Source organism: Xenopus laevis, chromosome 4S, assembly GCF_017654675.1.
Source record: "Xenopus laevis strain J_2021 chromosome 4S, Xenopus_laevis_v10.1, whole genome shotgun sequence".
In the NCBI taxonomy this organism is placed as follows: domain Eukaryota; kingdom Metazoa; phylum Chordata; class Amphibia; order Anura; family Pipidae; genus Xenopus; species Xenopus laevis.
In genome coordinates, this window is record NC_054378.1 from 4,788,360 (window position 1) to 4,814,899 (window position 26,540).

The 26,540-nt window shown below is 34.6% G+C and overlaps 2 protein-coding genes across 2 annotated transcripts; both read right to left on the bottom strand.

The window, feature by feature from the left end:
- Positions 1 to 216: 216 nt before the first annotated feature.
- Positions 217 to 21,930, bottom strand: LOC121393426 (mucin-5AC-like). Its single transcript, XM_041561913.1, has 19 exons — positions 21,717 to 21,930; positions 20,977 to 21,141; positions 20,395 to 20,489; positions 20,000 to 20,126; positions 18,978 to 19,230; positions 17,000 to 17,052; positions 15,756 to 15,856; positions 14,919 to 15,070; positions 11,781 to 11,919; positions 11,356 to 11,463; positions 9,817 to 9,996; positions 8,161 to 8,400; positions 7,831 to 7,987; positions 6,633 to 6,761; positions 5,442 to 5,592; positions 4,021 to 4,061; positions 2,120 to 2,578; positions 540 to 1,655; positions 217 to 242 (listed from the first exon to the last, which is right to left on the bottom strand). Exons 1-19 carry the CDS (start codon positions 21,919 to 21,921, stop codon positions 217 to 219), a joined length of 3,897 nt encoding a protein of 1,298 aa, XP_041417847.1. The 5' UTR covers positions 21,922 to 21,930.
- Positions 21,931 to 22,062: 132 nt separating this feature from the next.
- On the bottom strand, positions 22,063 to 26,033 carry LOC121393427. The gene is made up of 7 exons (XM_041561915.1): positions 25,822 to 26,033; positions 25,548 to 25,673; positions 25,183 to 25,300; positions 24,451 to 24,563; positions 23,035 to 23,142; positions 22,875 to 22,944; positions 22,063 to 22,100 (listed from the first exon to the last, which is right to left on the bottom strand). Exons 1-7 carry the CDS (start codon positions 25,957 to 25,959, stop codon positions 22,063 to 22,065), a joined length of 711 nt encoding a protein of 236 aa, XP_041417849.1. The 5' UTR covers positions 25,960 to 26,033.
- Between the last annotated feature and the right edge of the window lie 507 nt (positions 26,034 to 26,540).

The following is a 26,540-nucleotide window of genomic DNA, read 5'->3' on the forward strand; positions in this document are numbered from 1 at the left end:
CTCCTTTCCCCTTCCTCTACTCCTTAACCTGCAGCAATATAACATGGAAGGCCAGGATGCCATAGAAATCAGTCTGATCAAAGGAGGAAAAAATACAGATGAAACACAGGTACAGATTGCTATAGGAAGACTCAAGAATTAAACTGAAAACCATAAAGGGAACTAAATGGGAAATAGATTGAAGCATGGCATTGTGTAGAATAAAACAGAGCAGAGTTAGATACAGTAGCTCCTTGAAGACACTGCACATAGAAACAATGTAGATTATATTGAATAATGCATCCCTACCAAAATGTATAAAGATATTCAAAGTCACCTTGGAGTTACATGACCTGCATAAAAGCACTCAATCTGCGACCTTGGGATTTTACATGGTAATGCAACTCCTCCATGACTTCTAATGTCTATATAAATTACAGTACTGTATAAATATCTGTATGATTATACAGTATATAGTGTTCCACACTTGCAGGGAGCATTTTCCCTTTATTTATTATTAGTTATTACACAAAGTGGCACACTGAATTTTATAGTTTTACCTCGTGTTCTAGTAGATGTGATTGTAGTTACGCTTGTTGTGGTCATTGTAGTGGGTGTTGTTGTTGTAGTTGTCGGATGGCTTGTGGTTGTAGTTGTTGAATGGGTTGTGGTTGTTGTTGTTGGACTTGTGGTTGTAGAATGCCTTGTGGTTGTGGTTGTTGGACTTGTGGTTGTGGTTGTTGGACTTGTCGTTGTGGTTGTTGAATGGCTTGTTGTTGTTGGACTTGTTGTTGTTGGCTGAGTTGTGGTTGTTGTTGTTTGTGTACTTGTTGTAGTTGTTGGATGGGTGGTGGTTGAGGTTGTTGTTGGACTGGTTGTAGTTGTTGCTGTTGTAGTCATTGAACATGTAGTTGTTTCAACAGATGTTTCTGTTGTTTCCAAAAATGTTTCTGTTGTTTCCAAAAATGATTCTGTTGTTTCCAAAAATTTTTCTGTTGTTTCAATAGGAGTTAATGTTGTTTTTATAGGTATCTCTGATGTCTCTGTAGGTATTTCTGTTGTTATTTCTATAGCTTTAGTACTGCTGCAGCATTGAATTTGGATCTCATAGTTAAAGCATATTGGGAAATTGTCACTGTTTAAGCAAATCAAACCTACATCTTTGTTGCATGTTATGGTTTGTTTTAAGTCATCCAGTGAAGCATCTGGAAAATCTTTTGCTCTGCAATCAACACTCATAATAGTCATAGTCTCATTACAAATGGAAATTCCATTTTTTCTGATATTATCAAAAGATTCATCATCTCCGGTTCCTCCAAATTTTGGATAGCTTACATCAATCCATGGGGTCAATGTACACCAAGGAGATGTGTCTGGATATGTGTAGGAAGGAGCTTCAGGTGAAGTGGCAAGACCAACACCAGGTGAATCGGTGAGACCAACACCGGGTGGATTGGTGAGACCAAGACCGGGTGAATTGGTGAGACCAACACCGGGTGAATTGTTGAGACCAACACCGGGTGAATTGGTGAGACCAACACCGGGTGAATTGGTGAGACCAACACCAGGTGAATTGGTGAGACCAACACCGGGTGAATTGGTGTGACCAGCACCAGGTGAAGTACCAAGACCAGCACCAGGGGAAGTGATGAGACGAGAAGAGGGTGTAGTACAACCTGCAAAATGAGCTGAGTCACATTAGCTGCCTTTTGAGCATACAGTAGCACACTAAAAATTATTTTGACATGAATTAAATCCAATATGAGTATTTTTCCTCCAATAAGAATTTATATAATAATACTTAATTATTAGAATAACTTGATTAAAGTAGAGTCTATGAGAGATGGCCTCTTCATAATTCAGAGCTTTCTGAATAACACGTTTTCCTCTCTCTCTCTCTCTCTCTCTCTCTCTCTCTCTCTCTCTCTCTCTCTCTCTCTTTCTCTCTCTCTCTGTCTCTGTCTCTCTCTAAAATATATATATATATATATATAGTGTGGCATTGTATAGAATAAAATAGAGCAGAGGGCTCCAAGAAGACACTACTAGGGGTGGGCGTGTGTTCCAGACTTGCAGGGAGCATTTTTCTTTATAAGTTATATTATTACACAGAATGGCACACAGAATTTTATAGTTTTACCTCGTGTTTTAGTAGATGTGATTGTAGTAACACTTGTTGTGGTTATTGTAGTGGATGTTGCTGTTGTCGTAGTTGTTGGGTGGCTTGTGGTCGTTGGATGGGTTGTGGTTGTTGTTGTTGTTGGACTTGTTGTTGTGGTTGTTGGATAGGTTGTGCTTGTTGTTGGACTTGTGGTTGTAGTTGTTGTCATTGAAGTTGTTGTGGTTGTTGACTCGGTTGTAGTTGTAGTTGTTGGATGGGTTGTAGTTGTTGTCATTGAAGTTGTGGTTGTTGGATGGGTCGTGGTTGTCGTATGGGTTGTGGTAGTTGATGATGTTGTTTCTGTGCAAGGTGAATCTGTAGCGAATCTTGTGATTGTTCCATTCTCACATATGGCATGAACACTACCACCCAGTCCATCACTAGTACAGTATACTGGTTGTGATGTTGTATACAATGTTGTATCATATTTACAGCAACCTGAAGAAATTATAGTTATATACAGAAATAGTTTAAAATTATTTTACTTACTTTATCTTATGTTTAGAAATTATAGAAATAGTTTCAAATTATTTTACTTACTTGTATTTTAGGTATACAATTATGCAGTGTAGAGTGTGTACATAAGAGTGTAGATTAAGTAATTATTATATAATGTAATTGGCAGATTTATCACAGCTCAATAGATTTTTTCATTCAATTTTCCTTTTATATTGAGCTGCATTAAAAGGGGTACAATATTTCTCATCATGCACAAGTTGCAATAATTTATGTAATACAAATAAAATTTAAGAAACTGATAATCTACAAGGGCAACTATCCTGAAAATAAATATGCAATATTTATTTCATTGAAATAAGATTTTTTTACAAAACCATTACAAAAAATTATATTTTTTGCATTTCATACAATATAAAAATCTTTACTGTATCTAAAATATTTTTTTGATTTTTCACCTATCACCATCTCAACTTCTGGCTCTTTACAGGCAATTTTTGGATATATTGGAAATATTTTGAAGTATAATTAGCTCTAGTACATTGTCGAGATAAAGTAAGAACACAATCTATCTACCTCCAACTCCTGCATGAAGAGAGATGGATTGATAAGAGGGGACTATTTCCACACTACAGTGTAGTATAAAATTGTTAATTGATTATCATTAGAAAGTTTCTTATTTCAATGAGATCAAACTTATATTCAATTTTCATATTCAACATTGTTTCCATTTATGTGTTATAATTAATCACATTTACATAATATATCTTTAACCATTACATCAGTTTTGCTATTTATTTCAATAAACATCAACCATCTCTGCCATTTTTTAGAGCCATATTTTCATTGCCATTAAAATGGTTACTACTGAACTTCTGCTACCAGAAGGAGCATAGGGAGGCAAAAAACAATAAATATTTCAGTAACTCTCAGGTTGGTAACAGATAGGCAGTTTGAATTTTACTCACCAAGTACAGTGATTTTTATAAAGCAATAAAAAATGATAATACTTTGTGGTGGTCTGTACTGTGATGGTTAGTGATGGGCGAATTTCTCCCGTTTCGTGTAACGCAAATTTTGACGCCGACGTCCAAATATTTTTGTCGCCACGACAATTCTGATGCTGGAGACATTTCTGATGCCTATTAAAGTCAATGGGTGCCTAGAATTGTCGCCAGCATTGGAAATGTCGCCAGCGTTAAAAATATTTGAATATTTGGATTTTTGCGGCAATTTCACAAATTTAATCACCGGCGGCAAAACATGGAAATTCAACGCGAATTTTCGCCTGGCAAATAAATTTGCCCATCACTAGTGATGGTTTGTAAAACCGAAAAATGGTGTAAGATGAAATGATGAAGGAATCTAATAGGTTATGTTGGTATCTTGTATATTTAGATTACTGATCATTTTCAGTTATTTACCTGTATCAGTAAAGCATTGCCTTCCTCCTCTGGTGCAAACGCTAAAACAAAAGAAAGGTTTTATTTCAATGTATATATAATAAATACAGAGACATGACATAGTAGCATCAAGCTGATAAGTATTTTTGTCATTTGAAGTGAAATGTCACTATGGCGTGCAGTGTTGTAACTACAGTAGATATCATTGGGCCCCAAAGGAAATTATTTTTCAGGCATACAAAATGTTTAGCGGTTGACTTGTTTTACCAATATTTATTGAAACTGTATATGAATTAGGGCCTCATGGGACACCTATACCTCCTGGGCCCCCCTGCAGTCGCATGATCTGCTTCCTCTATAGTTACATCCCTGATGGCAAGGGTTGGGTCAACTGTGACCTGTTTGGTTATGTGTAATAATAGTTTATGAGTAACCAATGTCACAAGCTCAGTCGTCTAAAGAAGCCCTTGTGAAAAGAAGCCCTGGTGATTTTTAATTACATTTCCCCTTAATTCTGGATCTCTCAATGACCCCCAACCAAAATTCAACCAGCTACATGTTCATATTGTAAATGAATTCAGGCTATACCTTTTAAATTAATATCAGTAGCGATGGTCGAATCTGGGCTGTTGAAGTCAATGGGCGTCAAAATTATTTTGACGTGCATCAATTTGTGACACTAGTGTCAATTTTTATAGGTTCAACTATTTGGTCCAAATGCATTAAAGTCAATGGGGTCTGAATAATTTTGACGTGAGACAATATTTGTAGGTGCAACTATTTTGACACACGTCACATTTTTTTGACGTGGTGGAATTTTTGCTGGTGAAAACGAGGAAATTCACTGCAAATTAGTAATGTATTCAGCCATCACTATTTCAAAGAGGAAGTGGTCAAGCTAAGTGAGAGAGAAGAAAGAGTGAAAGGGATTTAACAAGAAGGTCATATTTAAAATAAAATGAATGATGGATGAATTGTGGAAGAAGGAAGAAATGCAAAGTATGTATAGGAGTAAAGGGAACATTAAGGAGCAGGTGGGGAAGGAAGAATAGATAGGGAAGAAGAAGCAGAAAAAAGAAGAGATGATAGGAGTGGTATCTTGGAGTAACAGAGAAAGTAGAAAGGGCAGAGAACTGCATAAAAAGACAAAAAGTATAAGGTAAAATATATATTTTTTAAAAGACATTCAAAAGAGTTAAACAGGATAAGAAAAATAGCAAAGAACACAAGAAGACAGGGGCTATGTGGAAAAGGTAAGTATGATGACACTGCACATGTCCAATTATAGAACATATTTGGGCCACCCTAAAAATCCTGCCCTTCCCCCTGAAGATGAAGAAAGAATCGTAAGAATTTTTCAAAAACTATTTAGGTGTTTTTTTTTGCTTATAAAACCTGCAACTGTAATTTTTCGAATGTGCATTCAGTATGTTCTGTCTTACCAGATGGTACAATTAGAATCTGCGGCCTCTCTGGGCATCACTTGACCAAATAGGTAGTTTTTTCCTATTTTATCAAAACAGCAAGATCTGACGCATGTCATTCTTTCCTCGTCAAAGTATGGTCTGTCAGGTGGGCATACTGGGTAACAACCTATATAGGAAAATGTTATTAATTATTGGATGTGCATTCTATGACACATACTTGTAAAAAAGTATATTATGAAAATGGTTCATTTACATGAAGCAGGGTTTTACATATGAGCTGTTTGTGCAATATGTTGTTATAGAGACCTACATTCTTCAAGGGTATAGTTTCCTTTAACAGTCCTCAACATAAAGTGCCATTATTTTTAATATACATCCTATTTAAAAGGTCATAATGCCTTAAAGGGGTAGATTAATAAATGCAGCAGTAACAATAAGGGGCAGATTTATCAAGGGTCGAATTTCGAAGCACAAAAAACGTCGAAATTCGACCATCGAACAACAAATTTGGCAATACTGCGGTCGAATAAAAATCGTTTGATCGAACAATTAAATCATTTGAATTGAACAATTCGAACGATTTTAGCGATCGATCGAACGATTTTCCTTTGACTTCTAAAGACTTAGAAAATGGTTGTAGAAGGTCCCCATAGGCTATCATAGCACTTCGGCAGGTTTAATTTGGCAAAGTATTAAAGTCTAAGTTTTTTTAAAGAGACAGTACTTTGATTATCAAATGGTCGAATATTTAAACGATTTTTACTTCGAATCAAAGTCGAAGTAAATTTGAAGTCGTATTATCCTATTCGATGGTCAAAGTATCCAAAAAATTATTTCAAATTTCGAATTTTTTTACTTCAAAAATTCCCTCAAATTCACTTCGACCCTTAGTAAATCTGCCCCTAAATGTGTTTTCCATTTGAAAGCTGGAAAGAGTCAGAAGAAGAAGGCAAACAATTCAATTAAAAAGAAAAAAATGAAGACCCATTGAAAAGTTGCTTAGAATTACCAATTACAATATGTTAAAGGCAAAAAGTTACTGTAGTTCAATTTTGTATGCAAACATGTGAATGATATGTTCATTATATTCAGATATTTTCATGTGCTATTTTGTATTATCACTGCTATAAAATAAAACAAATTCTGATATGATGCAGCCTGTGTCACAAATTTCAAGAAATAAACCATAAATAAAAGCAGGCATACCTTCTAAGCCCATTAGCTTGTAATAGCACAATCCAGTGGGGTTCCTGCAAGTCTTCATACATGGTGCTCCACATGCTTCATAGTGCCATTCACACTGTCCTTCGAGGTTGTAGTAGTCACAAAACAATGCTATTTTGGGGGAAAATGGCAAGCAATTAAGATATGTGATCCAGAAACCCATTATCTTGTTTTCAGACCCTGCCAGTCTGCTTTATATTACAGACAACCCCCATTTTCTGTTTGTAAATTTGCGACAAGCCCTAAGCTTAGCTTCTCAACAGCTGCTCAGATCCCACTGAGCATGTCAGAGTCACAGACTCTTTCCAAGATGGTGACCCCTTGTGACAAGTTTGAAGTCCTGGATTATTGCTGCTATTGACAAGCTGAAACTTTAGGCTGGTGTAATAAGTTCAGTACAGGTATGGGACCTGTTATCCAGAATGCTTGGGACTTGGGACTTTCCAGATAACAGATCTTTCCATAATTCGGATCTACATACTTTAAGTCTACTAGAAAATCATAAACATTAAATAAACCCAATAGACTGTTTCTGCTTCCAATGAGGATTAATTATATCTTAGTTTTGATTGAGTACAAGATACTGTTTTATTATTACAGAGAAATAAGGAAATCATTTTAACAAAATTGGATTATTTGGATAAAATGGAGTCTCTGGGAGATGGCCTTTCTGGATAACGGATTTCCGGATAACGGATCCCATACCTGTATATAAAATATGGCATTTTTAGCCATATTCATTTTTAGGGTTTAGTTCTCCTTTAATCCCTATTGGAAGCAAAACAATCCTTTTGGATTCAATTAATATTTAAATTATTTTATAGAGGACTTAAGGGGAAAAATAAAAAAAAATTTATCACGAGAAAACACATTTTTCGAGATTATGCTACAAAGCTACTAAAAACACAAAAATACTCCAGCTAAAATCTGTCAAAGTCATGTAAAAGTGAATGACGGATGTCCCTTTTACAATTGGAAGAGGTTTTTTTGCCTTCATAATTAAAACTAGAGTTTTGGGACTGTTTGACTCGAAAAATACGAGGTTTTCAGCGATAAATTTAAAAATGTCGCCGAATTCAAATTGTTGCATTATCCATTCATATGGCTATGCTTTATGTGGATACCCACAAGCACAGCAGATATTTTCTCTTTCACCTTCAATGTGTTTACATGTACTTACGACAGAAATCTGGGGTTCTCCAGCTGACGCATGTTCCAGCCTCAGTGCAGGCTTGAGCGTATGCAGCAATTGCAGTACAGAGACACTCACAATCCCCACCAGTATCACAAGCACAAGCATCATTGACGCATGTGGTATAATATGGATTTGGGTTCACCTGGTTTGGGTAGGAAAAAAATGATTTGTCAAAGATATACAGTAATTTAGGTGAAATTCATTTGTTAACATCAATCTTAATAAAAAAATGCTTTACTAAACTTAACTAAAACTATTATTTTTTGCTGTTCCAGTTTTTAAAAATTCTTTTAAAAATGTTGTTGCTGAACTTACGACAGCATGGCAAGCCGCAAAGGTGGTACCAATGATGACGCTGCACTTTTTCTCTGCCCATGGCTTCCTGTATATGTTGGCTGTGCAAGAATCCGCGATTGCTACAGGAGTTGGACAACTTGACGATTGTTTCCAGCTGTCTGCAAACTCTAGTACATTTGAAACGACCGATAGGCTTCTAGTGGTGAAGTCATTTACAGAGCTTCCATCATAGTTGCCGCATAATCCACAAATTTTGCGCTGTTATATTACAAAGTTAATTTGGGATGAAAAAAGAAAACCATCAATCAAATGCAAATCTCCCATTTTATATATACAGTATGTAGCCTATATGTTCAATCACATGCATATAATTTGCCATCACAAAGAAGGCTACTCCTTAAAGATACTGCTCTTACAATGGCCGGGCATTCCACAACCTCACTGCCCTCATGACCATTAACTGCTTTAAATGAAAATTCAGTTCCTTGAGTCTAAAATGATGACTTTTTTGTTGTATGTTAAAAAAAAGATTCCCTACTAAAGATTCTGTCTATAATGTCCTATAGTGTAAATTAAGTATGCCCCTTTGCAAAAGCAATTTTCTACCAACTTTTGGTAGTCTTTACTCATTATTTACTTCTTTAATTTCCATTCCAATTGTGTTGAATGTCTCTGCATTCTTTCCAGATCATGGCATCCTCTATAAAGACCTATACAGGTACTTACAAAAAGGCAAAAATTATGTTTTCATGCTTTTAGACAATGCACGTTTCATGCAAAAGTGTCCATTAGTAGATGCCAATAAACACTGCCTGATGCACAAATGGTTATCCATAAAACCCAAACTACAATTATAGGGCTTATTTATCAAAGATCGAATCTGTGAGGTTTGTGAGGGTTTTTCTACTTTAAATAAACTCAAAATTTAAAACAATCTCGAATGTTTGCATATTTATGAAAAAATCGGAATGTAAAAACCTTGATTAAATACAATTGTGAAAAAACGTGATTACTTCAAACGTTTTTGAATTTTTTGAGTTTATGTGGGTTTACAAACTCGAAAACTTGAAAATCTGGAATTCAAAAAAGAAAGAAAGAATTTTGCCTAGGACAACTCCCTTTGATTTCTACATGATCTTGCCCGACTATTTTGCATTCAAGTTTTTGAGATTTTTTTTGCTTTGTAAATACCAGACATTTGAGAAAATTTGAAAATACAATTCAAATTTGTGTGTTTTTTTACAAAATATTTGAAACATGGCAAAATATAAAATTTAAACCTTGTTCAACTAGCATATGTTCTAATTTTACCCAAGTGCATAACCTTGCATCAATACTGACACAATTTGCCAACTTGCTGCCAAGTTCTCCAACTAAGTCAAATCTTTTTACTAGACTGCACCATCCTACATGCAATGTATAGGTTTCCATAATTTAGTGTCATGCCCAAAAATAAAGACAGTAGTAGCTATGCCGACCTCAAGGTCGTTTATTCTGAACAGATAAAAGAGCAAAGGATCAAGAGCAGACCTCTGTCTATTAATGTACAAATGCTTTAGGAAAAAGGTAAATTCCATCATTAAATAGAATATTGATTTAAAATGAGTGAACCACATTTAGTAGTTTTATTCTCTAGAAGGAAATTAAATAGGTAATGAGGCTTTTTGATCTTACCTGAAAATCTTTCTGAAGCTTTATATAAATAGTTGTTTTTTTATCCCACACCAGAACTATTCCATTCAGAGTCTCTATTACCAAAAAGATGCCCATCTGGTGCACTTTGTATGGCACATAGGTTCCAGGACCTGTATACTGCACTTCAAATTTTTCTTCAGCAAGTATTAGTACATTATTCTGATAAAAAAAAAATATGGAAAATAAAAAAATAAAATTATTATGCAGTTTATAGTTAAAACTGAGACAAGTTTACAGTTATTGGAATAATATATAAAATCAGAGATGCTACCGCTAGTATTGTTTGCAGTGTTTGTTTTCTTATAAAAATGACTTGCTTTATTTTTTTAAATAAAATATTTGTTCTGTTGTTTTTTCATTTTTTTTTCAATTCATAATATAAGTAATATAAGTATGATTCCTTGAGTATTATTGTTTCTTTCTTTTCTAATTTGCAGAAACCTCTTGTTCATGGTGTATTCATAATGTTACATACGTAGTATTAGGGGGTTATTTATCAAGGTCTGAATTTATCTCAATATCTGCTGCTACAAACTCCGATCGAAGCTGCTTGGGTTTTTAACGCTTATTTATTATTACATTTTCCTGAAAATCACCTTTGCGGGAAAAGCTCAGATTTTCATGATTTTTTGTGTGTATTTTCCCCAAAAAACTCAGAAAACATTGTGAAATTTCCAAATACACAATTTTTCAAATCACAATTTTTTTCCCGATTTCAGGGAATTTCGGGTATTCGGAGCTTAGTAAATAACCCCCTTAATGTCATAATGCAACTTTTCAATTGCTTTGCCAGTTACTGTGCTTTAACTCCACATATTGTGAGGAGTGATTTCACAAAATCCACATCCACCGCTATCTCATCTAAAAACTTTTTATCTCTCTCTATAGGGAATAGTTTCTCCATCTCATCAAAAGAAACTAAGATTTTACCATTTGGAGCTCTAGAACATTGCCTGGTCCAGCGTTAGTCGATGCCCAAACCTTTGTGTACTTCCTATATTTTACCACATGGCACTTAATCTATGTATATTTATACAGGTATGGGACCTGTTATCCAGAATGCTCAGGACCTGGGGCTTTCCGGATAAGGGATCTTTATGCTAATTGGATCTATATGCCTCAAGTCTACTAAAAATCATTTAAACATGAATTAACCCAATAGGATTGTTTTGCCTCCAATTAATTCTATCTTAGTTTGGATCAAGTACAAGGTACTGTATTATTATTACAGATCATTCTGAATAGTGTTCCATACCTGTACCTCTATATATATATATCGATTCGAAGGGTTTAATCGTTCGATCAAAGTAAATGCGGTAAATCCTTCGACTTCGATATTCGAAGTCGAAGGATTTTACTTCGATGGTCGAATATCGAGGGTTAATTAACCCTCGATATTCGACCGATAGTAAATGTGCCCCTAGTAGTCACAATGCATTTGTTTAATAGACTCCCCAGCACATTCATTTAAATTGAATGTTAATTTAATGATAGATATATGTAAGAATTATGACTTACTCCGAGAGAAAACCGAATGGATTTGGAACAAGTGGTTCCTGTACTACCACATGGGATGTTTTCAGTGATGATGCGGAAAGTACCGTTATTGGGATCCTCACAATAATCCTTGTATAAAAAAATAAACAGTAAAGTGTCAGAACCATAATCACTGATTAAAATTAAAAACATAGTAAGTATATGCCATAATCTCTGTACTGTATATTTTGCTCATATACTGTAGCACTATGGCTCATATTGTATTCTATTCAAGCTTATGGAGATTTGGCATTTTGACTGGCCTTGTCCTCACAGAGAAGGAGCAGTTCTACAATTCCAGCAATTATCTTCTAACAAAGATCAAAATACTTTGTTGGCTTCAACTGTGAATGTATACAACATGCATAATATACTTTCTAACATCTATATATCAAAAGTGAAATTACTTGAGCCAGGACGTATTGGCAGTCACCACCAAAACCATATCTGTTGCTGTCAAATGTGTAATAGTGGCCGTCTCCATACACAGCGCAGGTTCCCAAACAAGTGTCACCGGTGCAGTTCCATATTCTGTTTCTACAGGTGCTGAATAGGGGAAAAAAAGAATTGCAGATTTAACATAGAAAGGCTGAACAAATCATTTAAAAAATATTTTCCTTGGTCATAAAGATGGCTGTCTTTTTTTTATTGTAGATTGGTGCACTTTTTTTTACTATGTGCTATTGTAAAGTTTTATTATAGATGATTAGATGGGGCAGAGAAGGTTGTGCTATAAAAATAATGTGTACATAAATTACACACCGTGATAGTGCGAACAGCATCTCTTCTTCAGTTTATGCCAAGAAATATATGGTGCAGCCACCAAGTGGATGTACAGAGGACAGTATTTTTTTTATTTTTTTACTTGTTTTAGTTCTGAAGTTCCTCAGTTTTAATTTAGGAGACAACGTATTTAAAAGTCACATCAAATCTAGCTTGTAACACATACAAACAATCTAGCTTGTCACATACCCTGGGCATCTGCTCGATGGCTCTAGAGCTCTGATTAGTGTTTCACTTACCCCCATATAATATACTAGCTGAACCAAACCAAACGATGAATAGAAGATGTTCTGAACATAACGTTTAATAAAAATAGTGTGACTCCAGCCTAAGCCTAAGCAAGTAGAGCATTTTTGAGAATGCTTAAAAATTCTCAAATAAAGTGATCTAGAAATGTCCATTCTGTTATGCCCCTTAGTTAAAATGGAAGTGAGCAGCTGTCAGTTTCTGAAAAATTTTGTTTAAAAATGAGGAGACATGAAGGGGCCCATTTACTTAGCTCGAGTGAAGGAATAGAGGAAAAAAACTTCAAATTTCGAATGTTTTTTTTGGCTACTTCGACCATCGACTGGGCTACTTCAACTTTTGACTTCGACCTTCGACTTCGATTCGAACGATTGTAACTAAAAATCGTTCGACTATTCGACCATTCGACCTGTCTCTTTAAGAAAAAACTTTGACCCCCTAGTTTGCCACCTAAAAGCTACCGAAGTCATTGTTAGCCTATAGGGAAGGTCACCATAGGCTTTCTAATGTTTTTTAGGTCGAAAAATCGTTTGATCGATGGATTAAAATTCAATCGGACGAATAGCACTAAATCCTTTGACTTCAATATTCCAAGTCGAAGGATTTAACTTTGACAGTCGAATATCGAGGGTTAATTAACCCTCGATATTCGACCTTAAGTAAATTTGCCCCAAAAAGTTGATTACTTAAAATTGTGATCTGCCGCAGCAACCAGATTTTTAAATGATAAGCTAAATTTTGCATTTCAAATTTTGATATATTAACAATTCATGCTGGAATTACAGTGCTGGATTTGAAAAAGTATAGTTGCGATAATCTTAGTGGCAGATTTATCAAGGGTGGAATTTCGAGTTCATGGGAGTTTGTAAAAACGAAATTGTACAACAGGAAAAGCAGGGCTATCCAGCACTCAGAGGAATCCACAGGGCCAAATATCAGTCTTTATTGTTCAAAGTTAAAATGTACATACATCTACTAGGGCCCTAGGCTCTTATTTTTTTTAGCTGGTTTTGGTCTTGTGGATTCCTGATAGCCCCACTTTTCCTGTTGTACAATTCGGTTTTCCGAGGGTCTGGGGCTGGTACACCTGGAACACATGATCATCTTGGTCAGCTATCTGCATTTGTGATTATTGATATTCTGGAGCACCTTCTTTATATTGCCAAGTTTGTAAAAACTCCTAGAAATTCCCATGAACTCAAAATTTGAAAAATCTAAATATCTAAAAAAAAAAAAATCAAATTTTTCAAACTCGGGTGAATGGGATTGACCTGCATCAAATTTGATTTGAATTTTTTCTCTGAAAAGACAACTCCAAACTGATCCCAGGATGCCCCCCATAGGCTTAAACAGCAATTTGGCAGGTTTAAGGTGGCAAATAGTCAAAATCAAATGCTTAAAGGGCCAATACATGATAAGTTTCAAAAATGTAATTCACAATTTTTCAATTCAAAATCAAATTCCATTTAAAAAACTCAAATGAATAAATCTGCCCCTTAATGTAGGACAAGGAGTTGGTGCATTACTTTTTTGAAAATGATGAGTATATGTCAGTGGTGCTCTGGCAATCAACTCCCCCAATCAACTACTAGGGGAGGATTTTTAAAAACAGTGGCTCTGTTTGCTTTTTGATTTAGCAAACAAGTTTTTTATGTAGAAGTGGGGTGGTGTGGGAAAAAAACTTTTTTTTTTAGGCAGTGAGTTCCGGGTATCAGTTAGTTTTTGACCTTGGCCTGTCCTGATTAGTGTACATCCATGGCTACAGCATTGTCTAGCTTATTTGTTACAACCTGGCTCTGTTCGAGTTTTGGTCTCTGTTTAATTCAAGGTACTGAACTATTGGTTCCCCCCTTGCATATGAAACACCAAGCCATAGTTTAGCAACCAGCTATAATTGATATAACATCTTGAGCCTCTAGGATCCTTATTCTGCACTGGTATTCCAGAATTTAAGAATTCTCCAACATGTGGGTACTAAAACCATGTGAGATTTCCTAAACTCTTGGGTGTTTTATGCTTTCAAATACCTTGGCTTCCTGACAGCAGCTTTATTTCCCTGAGTGGGTTTTGAAAAATATAAAAAGACCGCACCTAAATTTTGCCAAGATTTTTATTTTTTGGGTGGGGGGAAAAAAACCTGCTAGGCAGAGTTATTTGAAGGATGAAACCACATTAGAGGCTTAAGTACCCAAGTGCTTAAGACTTCTCAAATCGGGTCCTAAGTGCTAAATCTTAGTGGGTGAGCATGTAATACCAGTATGGAATGTGGGATCCTAGAGACCAAAGGTATTTATTAGAACTATATTCCCACAGCAGTGCCAGGAATTATATTAACCAGCCCTGGAAAAAAAAAACCTGTTCATCAGGAAGCCAAGGTATTCAAAGGAAAAAAGCACGAGTCTAGAAATTCTCATGGCTAGGCTCGAGCATTCTTCAATTATCCCTTTACTGACCAAAACCCTAAAATTATATGAAAGTTGCCCATTAATGACTGATTAATGAATAAGTGCAGTTACCATGTTTTGCATGAAACTGTAATTGTTGATCCTTCTGCATAGGCATCATTGTTGTACACGCAGGGGCACTGATCCTCCTTAATACAATCATCTGTTCCATTTGCTACGAATCCTTCAGGGCACATGCAGCCAGACACACACTGGGCGCTGTACTGTAAGGAACATTACAAAGCAAAGTAAAAGGACTGCTAATAGAAAGACACATTCTGCACATACAATAATCACCATAATAACAGCTAAAAAAACTTATATTTTTCAAAGTCCAGCAAATGACCCCAAATTAGTTCTAGGATGTCCCCATAGGCTAAAACAGAAATTCAGCAGCTTATAGATGGTGAATAGTCGAAGTCGAATTTTTAAAGAGACAGTTTTGCCTTCCTCTGGATCAACTGGCAGATAGGCAGGTTAAAAAAAAGTAAAAAGGTTGAACATGATGGACGTGTGTCTTTTTTCAACCTAACTTATTATGTTACTATGTCACTATGCTAAATTTTGATATTCTACTTTTTGAATTTTTTTTTCAAATTCAATTTGAATTTGGACTATTCCCTAGTCAAATTACACTGAAATAACCTCGAAATTCAAATTTAAAAATTTGATTTTTCAATTCGACCCTTACATCGAACCTCGATAAATCTGCCCCTTAATGTGGGTTCACAATTTTGTATATGTTAGAATTGACATAGCTTTATAGCTTTGTTATGTTTCATTTCAAGTTGCTAAATGTTACCGTAATGAGTCTTTGCTACAAATCCCCATAAAATTTTAAAAAAAACTTTAGTAATCAGCTTTTTTAATGATTGCACTGACAGATTTTTTTCAGACTGGACAACTTACACAGTTCATATCAAGAGTCTGACAGCTCTTCTCACATTCAACACCAGTGGTGCTAGAAGTTTGATTTGTGCAGTCAAAGTAGACTTTATTGGGCTTACACACTAGAATAAATGGAGCAATATTATAAGAAATAAGATCAATATGAACAAATATATACAAAGTCAATATAAAAACATGTGTGTTGACTTTTCAATCCAAAACAAAGACCAGGGAAAAAGTAGTTTTAATATCATCAATGGAAGGGCTTCTTCTCTGTTAAAGAACTCAATCTCTAGAACATTCTCCAGAACTCATCGTTTGTTCATTTCAAATTCAAATTTGAAAGTGTGCTTTCTAAATTCAATCTTTACCATACAGATGCAGCCACTTTGGTTTGTCTGTTTGACACAGAATAACTAAACACAGATATCCCATTTATCTCATTTAACACAGAAAACTGCGTCACAACATCCCATCTAATTAAAGCATTCACCATTGTTCACAATGGTGCTTTGGTATGCTAATGGAAAGGTTAAATGCATTAAATGAGTTAAGATGACTTTAGATACCGCAGTTTCTTCAATTAACCATGAGTCATGACGCATTTATCTCACAAATCCAAGTGGCTTCATCTGTATTTACAGAATAACTGGAAAACGTAATTGTTTTAATATGCAGGAATATACTCAATCATAATATAAATGTTTCATTAATTTTCAAAGAACTCAAAAAAAAAAATAGCTTGAATTGTAAAAATGAATTAAAATGTTAAAAATATATCTACAGTGGCCTGTTATAGAAGCTCATTGGGTTTTAGTTTAAAGTAATTTTAAGTTCAATAAATTTACCCCTTCTTATATTATATAAATATTATATAACATAATATATAACATTATGATAATTTCAATCTAATAGAGCCCATTGAAGCAACTACTATGGCATGAATTGTTACTTGACCTGCTGGAGGTTTTATTTACTTTTTTCTGGATCTCTTTACTTAAAGTAATGATATATTTTTTTATTTTTTCTTTATTCACTTTATGAACTATGTTTTAATTTACTTAAAGTATGAACTATGTTGCAGTAGCTGGCATTTTCTCCATAAATCCATTTTAATGAGATAGCTGAGAGACAATGTATATTTAAAATACAACTCTACAATTATATTTCCTAAGCAAAAGATAAATACAAAAATATCAAATTAGATAAATTACCAGCTCTTAAATCAAATGCAATTAAATATTGTCATAACTAAAATGATTTACCTTTTGTAAGATTAAGGTGCCCAATGCAGTCTAGTTTCCCCAGGGTGCAGGTACTATATAAAAAAAGAAATGCAAACTTACCATAGAAAATAAAACATTAAAGACCCAATTGATTATTTTATAAGACTCCTTTGTTAAATCATCAATACTGATAAGAGGTAAGTGTTTCTTTTATATTTTTATTTCTTGCTCATGTTCTTCTCTATTTCACTCTCTAATAAAGCTTTACATACAATGTAAATCATTTTTCCTACAGCTCAAAAGAATACTCCTGCGCTAACTACAACATGTTTTATTGCCTCCTTTAAACTTACAGCTAACTGTAAGGAGAGTGTTTTGACCCAAGGGTGTAGCTAAAAGGCAGAAACTAGTGATGGGTGAATCTTTCGGCGAAACAGCAAAAAAATCGACAATTTTTATACGTTTGACTATCTTGTCCAAATGCATTAAAGTCAATGGGCGTCTGAATCTATTTGATTTTTTTACACAGTTTTGCAAAAACATTTGCGTGCGGCGAAACACGAACATCCATGCCATGCCTGCCAAATGAATTCACCCATCACTACCAGATACTAATGGTTTTCCACAGAAAGAGGGACACCAAGGAAAACCTAGGGGTTTATTTATCAAGGTCCGAACTTATCTTAATATTGTCTGCTACAAACTCCGATCTAAGCCGCTTGGATTTTTAGCGCTTATTTATTATTACATTTTCCTCAAAATTTGCTTTGCGGTAAAAACTCAAGCAAGATTTTTTCAGAGGTTTCACCTGATTTTCATGATTCAGGGTTTTCACCCGAAACCTCAGATTTTTGCCCGAGACCCAGCGCACATCAATAAAATCATTGGGACTTCTCCCATTGATTTATATGCAATCTCAACAGGTCTGAGATGCTGGGATTTCAGACTCTGAGTTTTCCAGCCTCGGGGTTTAATAAATTTTGAAAAATTCATGATTTTTCAAAAGCCTGATTTTATAAAAAAAAAAATCACAAACTTTTCGTGATTTTTGCATTGGGGCTTCGTAAATAACCCCCCTAATGTTGAAAGAGATAAATTATGCATTCTAGCAGCAAACAAATACCCTGTTAATCAGAATTATAATTGATTAACTGCTTATTTTAATTTTTTTTACAGAAAAATGTTTTTCCTACATTAAGGGGCAAATTCATCAAGGGTCGAATATCGAGGGTTAATTAACCCCAGATATTAGACTGGGAATGAAAATCCTTCGACTTCGAATAGCGAAGTTGAAGGATTTTGTGCAAAAAGTTCGTTTAAATCCTTCGAATTGAACGATTCGAAGGATTTTAATCCAACGATCGAAGGATTATCCTTCGACCAAAAAAATTTAGCCAAGCCTATGGGGACCTTCCCCATAGGCTAACATTGGGTTCGGTAGCTTTTAGGTGGCGAACTAGGGGGTCGAAGTTTTTTCTTAAAGAGACAGTACTTCGACTATCGAATGGTCGAATAGTCGAACGATTTTTAGTTTGAATCCTTCGATTCGAAGTCAAAGTCGTAGTCGAAGGTCGAAGTAGCCTATTCGATGGTCGAAGTAGCCAAAAAAACACTTTGAAATTTGAAGTTTTTTAACTTTGAATCCTTCACTCTAGCTTGGTGAATGGGCCCCTTAGGGTTATTTATCAAAATCTGAATTTTTTTTTAAATAAAAAAATCTGACAAAACTAGAATCTACAATTTAACCTTATTCATCAATTAAAAAAAACATAAAAAATCAGATCAGGAAAACTAATGACTTTTTTACATCTTTAAATGCTTAAGGGAACATCTGACTTTGACTTTTACATGGATTTGGCAGGTTTTAGATGGCATATTTTTGAATTCGGCTTCGGGGCATAATAAATAATGAAAAAAAGGGCATTTTTTTACTACATATTTTTCAGCTTTTGGCAACAAAACAGTTGGTGTTTTTTATTGTATGTCAATGTGTTTTTTAGTAAAATAAATTGCTTACCACCAGGCACCAAGGTCGCTAACTGTTTCTCCTGATTTCACTATGTTGCCTCTGAAATAGCAGGGACATTGGTCACGGGGAACACAGTTGCCGTATTCATTGAGGTATGTTCCAGCTGTACAAACGCAGCCATCAACAGGCACAAAGTCAATATCACAAGTGACGTCAGGTTCACTGAGGGAACGGCAGGTGGGCTGGCAGGTTGTCACATTGTAGCTGTAACTGAATGAGCTTGGGCAAATTGTTGATGCATCTGAAGTAAATATTGGTACAGAGTTAGAAAAAATTCTACACTATTTAAGCTGGCAAAACTAAATAAAACTCTTTCATTTACTCATTTGTAATAAATATTTACATATGCTTTGCTATAATATATAATGTAATACCAAATAAGTAAAGACAGTAATATATTCTTAACATTCAATTTCACCAACTTACAAAGTGGGACCTCTACCTTGTCTTAATTGCCACACTTTTCCTTGCACTACCTGTTGGCATAATTCGTATTCAAATTAAATAGATGAAAAACTGCTGACAATACGCGGTCATCAACTTTCAGAACACCTTTGTTGTGTGGATCACACATTTTATGGGATACCTCTCTTTATCATGTGATCAACCTGGTGTTCACTTGATTCTGCGGGTTGATTACAGTGCATTGTCAGCAGTTTATCTATTATATTTGAATGCAATTTCCTCTGGTCTGTAAAGTTGTGGGGAGTATTCAGCACCGAAAGACTGTAGGAATTGTTATCCTGTGTCTGTCAGAGCAGAACCATAGTGGCTAAACCCAAGCAACACCATTTTATCACCATTAAGAACACATGAAAAATCACATTAGGTTGGGTTCTTCTTTATATATCACACCCAAGTACTTCCTTGAGATGAGGTATGAAGAATGAACTATGGAAAATACTTTTCTTAAAATTCTAGGACAAAATCAAGATTTACATACATTTTATACAAGAGTAGAGCTCTTTGTATTCCAATAATAGATATTTACTAATATGCCTTAAACTTACTACAGTTCGTATCTCTCCATCCTGTTATTAGAACGCCCATTCTAGCGCAAGCATGTACATAAGATGAGAGAGCTGCACACATGTAGTTTTCACTATTGGCATAGTTGCAAGAGTCAAACATACAGTTCTGGAGATAAAAAAATCAAAAAAAGTTTATGTCATATGTACCCAAACAATATATGAAAGTGGTTATACAATTTTTATTTAGGGCTTATATGTTGGATTGCAGATCTGAGATCTGTTTCTCATGTATTCACTAGTCACAGGAAATGTGAGGAACTCAAAGAAAAATGAAAGAATGTTTCTTTGTTGTCATGTTTTTTTTACTGTTTATGCTCATGAAAGATAATTTATCTGAAATTTTCAGTAAAATAGGATATTCATAATTTTCATACCATTTTGTATAGCAGTGGATCCACTTTAGAATGGCATTGTGCATAAGGTCCTGCAGGGTCAGTCAATTTTGAGCACCAAAACTGAGCATAATTTGCTGTAAAATAGCACAGTAATGAATTTTACAATGTACTTCAAATACCATGTTTTCCCATTTTCAAATAAAACAATTTATTCATTCATATAAATTAGACTAGATTTAGCCCAATATTCTTCTCATTTGAAAATTCACTGGAGTATTGATGGAAAATTGTAAGCTTTACATGAATTATAGTATCAATTTAATAAAGCTTTAAATTGTGAATGTCAATGCAGATGTAGGTTTAATTCAATGTATATACTTCCCTAGTATCCCTTTTTAAGGAGGAACGTGATTCATGGACTCAAATTCTTGGGGTCTATCAGTAGGTAATGAGAATGGATTGTGTTGTCATTAGCCATGGTCAAAAATCATCAAAGATATGAATGGGGCAAATCCATTATAGATACTATGATTGTTTATCAAGTTTCATTCATCACCATTTGCTGCTGTTCTACTAAAAAAATACAACAGGATACTAATATTTTTAAATATATATATTTACCATTTTCAACACTGAGAGAGCAAGGATTATCAAAGTATGATAAGACATTTGGGCAGCTTGCTTGGGTCTTCCAGGTATTACCAAAAGAGGCAGCAGTTCCTTCAATAACTCCACTAAGAACTTTGAAGTCATCCATTTGAACATTATTGTAGTCGCCACAGAGTCCTTGCAAAAGGAGATATCAGAGGGTTTTTTTGCATGAATAACAAAATAGACTTAATTTAATAAATTAACAAAATGCAGTTTAGATTTTCTAGGATACAGGAAAGGAAACACTGTGAGATATTGCACTATATAGATATGGAGAGGGAGAGGGAGAGAGACTTGGCGAAGGGAAGAATAATTGGGAAAACAATTTTCTTTTCAATAAACAGTAAATAAATAGTAATCCTAGAGAAAATACTGCATGGAGAAGCAGAAAAAAGGCAAGAGTGTGGCCAAATAGAAGAGGAGGGGGGAAAGAATATAGTGTGGCAATTGAGAAACAAAGTGTTGGTAATGTGTGAAGCTGTGACTTTAAATGTATGAGTTGTGATTAATTTTGTGTGAGCATCATATTGATTTATGAATGTGAGGTGGCACTTAGTGATGACGTAAAATAGTTCAAAATAGTAAAATTCACCAAATGCATTGTGTGTCCATGTGCTACCCATTGGTAAAACATTTCGCTCATCACAGTGGCATTTTCTTTAGTAATAACAGAATATTATAGCTTTTAACAACACATGTACGGCACTTACCAAGCACTTGATCTCTCCACTTTGGCTCTAGATAAATGTACATTTGCATTACTGAGCCTAACTGAACCTCCACCTGAAGTCCTACAGCTGTTTGCACAATGATGAAGAAGGATGAAGGCTGGAAGATGGTTACACTTGCTGTGAAAAAATTTAAAGCACAGAAACACATGTGAATGTGAAAATAGTTGAAAACTAAACTGTGCATAAATAAGGTCTGACTTCAAAACTATTAGTGTAAAATGCAGTACTATTTATATATTCAAACTTTGAGATACCCTGCATTTTGTTGAAGTTGTAATACTAACAGCCCACCAAACATTTATTTCAAGCATCTGTTTCTTTTTGGTTACTTGAGTTGAAATATCACCTCAATATTTTGTATTGCTATAAATCAAACCATAATGTCATTATTAAGGTTAAGGAACTACAGTACAAATTACATAATGGTTTCATAATGACATCACACCTATTAACTCATTATTCTAAGGACTATATCAATGACTTGTGTAACATGCATCTACCTCTGGTTCAGCATTTAAACAGGATGACTTAGAGAGGGAAGTGAAGACGGAAGAAGAATGTGGGCATAATATAAGTGCAAAGTTCAGATATCACCGTGTACAGTGCAAGTGATATCATTAGGTTTGAAACTTTGTCTGCACTAACCTACCTTGGGAATAGTCCAAATTCGATTTGAAATTAAAAAAATTCAAAATTCAAATTTTGAAATTTATCATGTACTGTCCCTTTAAGAATTCAAATTTGACTATTCACCATCTAGGGATTGAAGGGACCTCCTACAATCAATTTGGAGTCGTTTGGTGGATTTTTGAATTTAATTTTTTTTTTTGTGAAAAAATTTGATCGAATTCGATCCTACTCACCCGTTTTTAAAAAAATTGGGTTTTTTAAAATTTTTTACATTTTTAAAATTTCGAGTTTATGGGAGTTGATTGGAGTTTTTAGAAACTCTCATAAACTCAAAATTCGACCATTGATAAATCTGCCCATTAGTCTTCAGTACATATTGCTATTAAGGAGCTTTTCCAGCAAGATGCCTTTGACTCAGTACTACTTAAGAAAACAAGTTCTTAGTATGAATCACTGGAAAAACTCAATAGAAATCAATGGCTGGTGTGGTTGAGCTTTCTAACATACCTGATGAGACTGGTAACTGGGAGAAGATTCTATTCACATTTACACTGCCAGTAGGCTGAATTTCAATGATCTAACAGGGGTGACAAAAGGATTTGTGAATAGGAAATAAAATAAATCTGACATCAACCGTTATTAAAACTACTTATAGTTATTGGTTTACCTCAGTTCCATACTCTAAAGAGATAACAATACTTTTTAAACAAGTTGTAGTGTCTTTAATTTCACACTTCTTCAATTCTCCCACCACGCTGAACTTGTTGTCAGTTGTCTAAAACACAGTAGGAAAGAAACAGTTATCACTGATAGAAGAAAGGCGTTTTTAAAACTGAACTGAACCTTTAAAAAAATGTTATCCTTAATTATTCCATATTTTCTTCTCAATATCGTGAACAAATTGTTATAAATGTTCCACCTATGTCCATTCAGTGATTATCTAGAAGCTGGTCCATCTGTCATTTCTCATGATTGGTACATAATTGCGTCTATTGATGCTGGGGAGCCCTAAAACCATTGTCTCCCTGGATCTGACAATAGATCCAGGGTACCCAAAGTAGGTTACATCATTAGGCACACCAACTGCTCTAATACAACCTCCACAATCTGGAACATCACCATTGGAATTATAGGAAGTTGCATTATAGCAAATAAAAACATGGATATTTTTGTCCAAAATTATATTTTGCACACTGCAGTTGGTTGGGCCAGGCCCCTTAACCCACAGCAACAGTATAAATATAATATTTGCAAGTTTGGGTTTAAATGTCACTCTACTAATAGTCTATGCAATAAAAAAAAAAATTAACTTTATTATCCTTACTGATTTTCACGGTGGCTCCTCTATCAACAGTACATAAAATCGTACAATGAAAAATATTATAAAATTTTCATTACACATTTGCTGGTGGATGATTGGTACATTGTGGACTACAGATTATAAATTCATTGATTGTACAGATTTCAAAATCCACCAGGCTTGCCAGTACATGGTCCCTCAGAACGTTTCAGCAATCCATAAATGACTGAATCATGTATGGCCGCCAGCGCAGTATACCCTATTGTTCAACATGAGTGCAATAAATACAGTTTGTACCAACATAGTTTTTTTTTCTTGTTTTAAAATCTTGTTTTTTTCATTTCTTGAGCACAAACTGGGAAATTAAAACCATGTAATGTTTCTTACTTGCAATGTAGATAACGAGATTGCCATTGAATAGATAATATCCCCTCCCTAACGCCCTCATGCTAAAAAAAACACAACAAATGGTGAAACGGGTGTAACAGACCTTGAGAAGCTTCAGTTTCCCTATGTAATAACAAATAAATAAATATAAAAAAATATATATACACTCATGTTGAAGAAAAGGTATACTGCCCCTTTAAGTATGTCTCAAATTCAACTGGGTATTTATAACTTAAATGGCATTAGTGGACTAATGGAATTTTGCAACATCTATATAAAATGTCTATAAAATACTGTACACTAAAATGTACCATCAAGCAAAATAAATAGTTTCATGCATCTTACAATATTAGTATTACTTCCTTTGTACCTTTGTCAGGATGTAGCTGCAATCACCGAAAAAGTTGTAACGAGTATAATCAAAGGTGGTGATGTGAGATCCTCCAATAACTGAACATGATCCAGAGCAATCTCGGTCAACACATCTCCATTTTCCTCTATAACATGTGCTAGAGAGAAGTATAAGGAATTTAGTTTACATGAAACATTTGAGGTTTTTTTTACTAAAAAATCCAATTTTTTTTTTAAAAAAAAACCCTCAATTTTTTTAGGAATTATTAAAGTCCAGTGCTGAAAAAAGTCCAAATCCGAAAAGCCGGCATCTCAGACCTGCCAAGGTTGCATTCAAGTCCATGGGAGAGGTCCCTATTTTATTTGGAAGTTTCTGCAGTCTGTGCAGGAATTAGCCAGAAAATCTGACTATTTCGGGCTTTTTGGGCAAAAATTTAAAAGAATTTGGAAAAAAGCCCAACAAAATCAATTAAGGGAAAAGATACGGAAAAATCTGACGATTTGAATTTTCGCTCAATTCTATCGAGTTTTTCCCCGTTCTGATTGAATCATGCTTTTTAATAATAAATAAGGTCAAATTGTAGATTCTAGTTTGGGCAGACTTTTTTTTAATAAAATACTCAGGCCCTCAGTATTTCATGATATGTATGAGGTATGTAATATAATTATTTTGGACAGGCATTATGTTATTATGCTGAAATGTGCCCCCTCAGCCAATTTAAACCTTAGCTAGAGATTCTATTTTGAAGAGCATGAAAAAAAAAGAAGATGGCTTACCATGACTGACACTGTGCAAAATAGGAACTTCCGGGGCTAAATATCTTTCCATTATAGACACAGGAACACTGGTAACTAGGAATGCACCCAGTGTTGTTAATGTCATCCCACACCGTTCCTTAAAAAATATAAAGCAATATAAAAATTCCTAGGTAGATGTTTCATGATAGCAATTATTGCTTGTACGTTAATTTATACTGAAATTGTGTGCAATTTGTGTCCATAAGACATTGATGCATTATTCTCTGCATATAATTAAACATGCTTCTGTGAAGCCACATGAAAATTCAGCTGTAGTTTTTTTTATTTAAAAAATAAATGTTCCAGTCTGTGCCGCTTATTTAATAGTTTCTTTAAGAATTTACCATCTGGACAAATGCATCCATCTGTGCAGTGTCTGTCACAGGATAATGAGCGGTCAGGATAGGTGCAGGTATCTGGACAAGCTGTTCCACATTCTCTGTACTGCATAGTGTATTTACATTGTAATGCTGGAAAAGCAAAACATTTTATTATTCAGCATATCTCATATCAACATGTTTTACATATTCATTTCATATATACTCAACCAAACCCAATGGTATTTTTCTATCACATGTAAAATAAGAAATAACACACAGACAACCAGGCAAAACTCACGGCACAAATCAGAAGTTCTCCAGTTGCTTGGGAAGCCCCCAGCATGAGCACATTGACGGGAATATTCTGTGAATGTATTACAGAGGCAGAATCCAGTTGAACTACTTGCACATCGGCATAGGTCCTGTACACAAGCATTTATGTATGGAGCAGGATCGACAAGAATGTTGCAGGATGAAAACGATACACTCGTCAAGATCACCTGGCATATGCTGCTCTGTAAATCAAATTAATCAAAAAGGTCATTTTATTTTTCATTAAACTTTTTTTAATTTATTATAATTATATGTAAAATGTATATTTTTTTATAGAATGTTAACTTTTACAAATATGAATGGGAGCTAAAATGATTAATTCTCTGAAATTAAGGGGCAGATTTATTAAGGTTTGAGGTTTTTTTTCAACGAACAATCGGTTATTCGAGTTTTTGGTCAAAACATACATTTTCGGATTAAAAAAAACTTGAATTGATCAATTTTTTTGAAAAAAAATCTTGAATATTCTTGATTTGTTATACTCCGACCCTGGAAATAGCTTGAATCCAAAAATACACCACCTAAAAGCTGTCAAGGTTAAATAGAAGTCAATAACAGAGGTCCCTGGAACCATTTGAAGAGGTTAACAGCCTGCTTGATGTTCGAGTTTTTTAGGAAAAAACTCAAATTGAGGACTCGATTTGATCGATTTGAGTTTTTTTCTGCCAAAAACTAGTTAAATTT

Bases quoted from the DNA above. Each gene is read 5' to 3' on its own strand.
- LOC121393427 (XM_041561915.1), bottom strand. From the start codon at position 25,959: ATGCTTGTGTACAGGACCTATGCCGATGTGCAAGTAGTTCAACTGGAT. The intron at 25,301-25,547 runs GTAAATTCTTAA...ATATTTTTTAAG, and splicing joins TGGATGCATTTGTCCAGATG to GAACGGTGTGGGATGACATT. The intron at 22,945-23,034 runs GTAAACCAATAA...CACCCCTGTTAG, and splicing joins CTTTAGAGTATGGAACTGAG to ATCATTGAAATTCAGCCTAC.
- LOC121393426 (XM_041561913.1), bottom strand. From the start codon at position 21,921: ATGCACAGTTTAGTTTTCAACTATTTTCACATTCACATGTGTTTCTGT. The intron at 20,490-20,976 runs GTAAATATATAT...GCTATTTTACAG, and splicing joins CTCTCTCAGTGTTGAAAATG to CAAATTATGCTCAGTTTTGG. The intron at 8,401-9,816 runs GTAAGATCAAAA...GTAATATAACAG, and splicing joins AGCTTCAGAAAGATTTTCAG to CGCAAAATTTGTGGATTATG.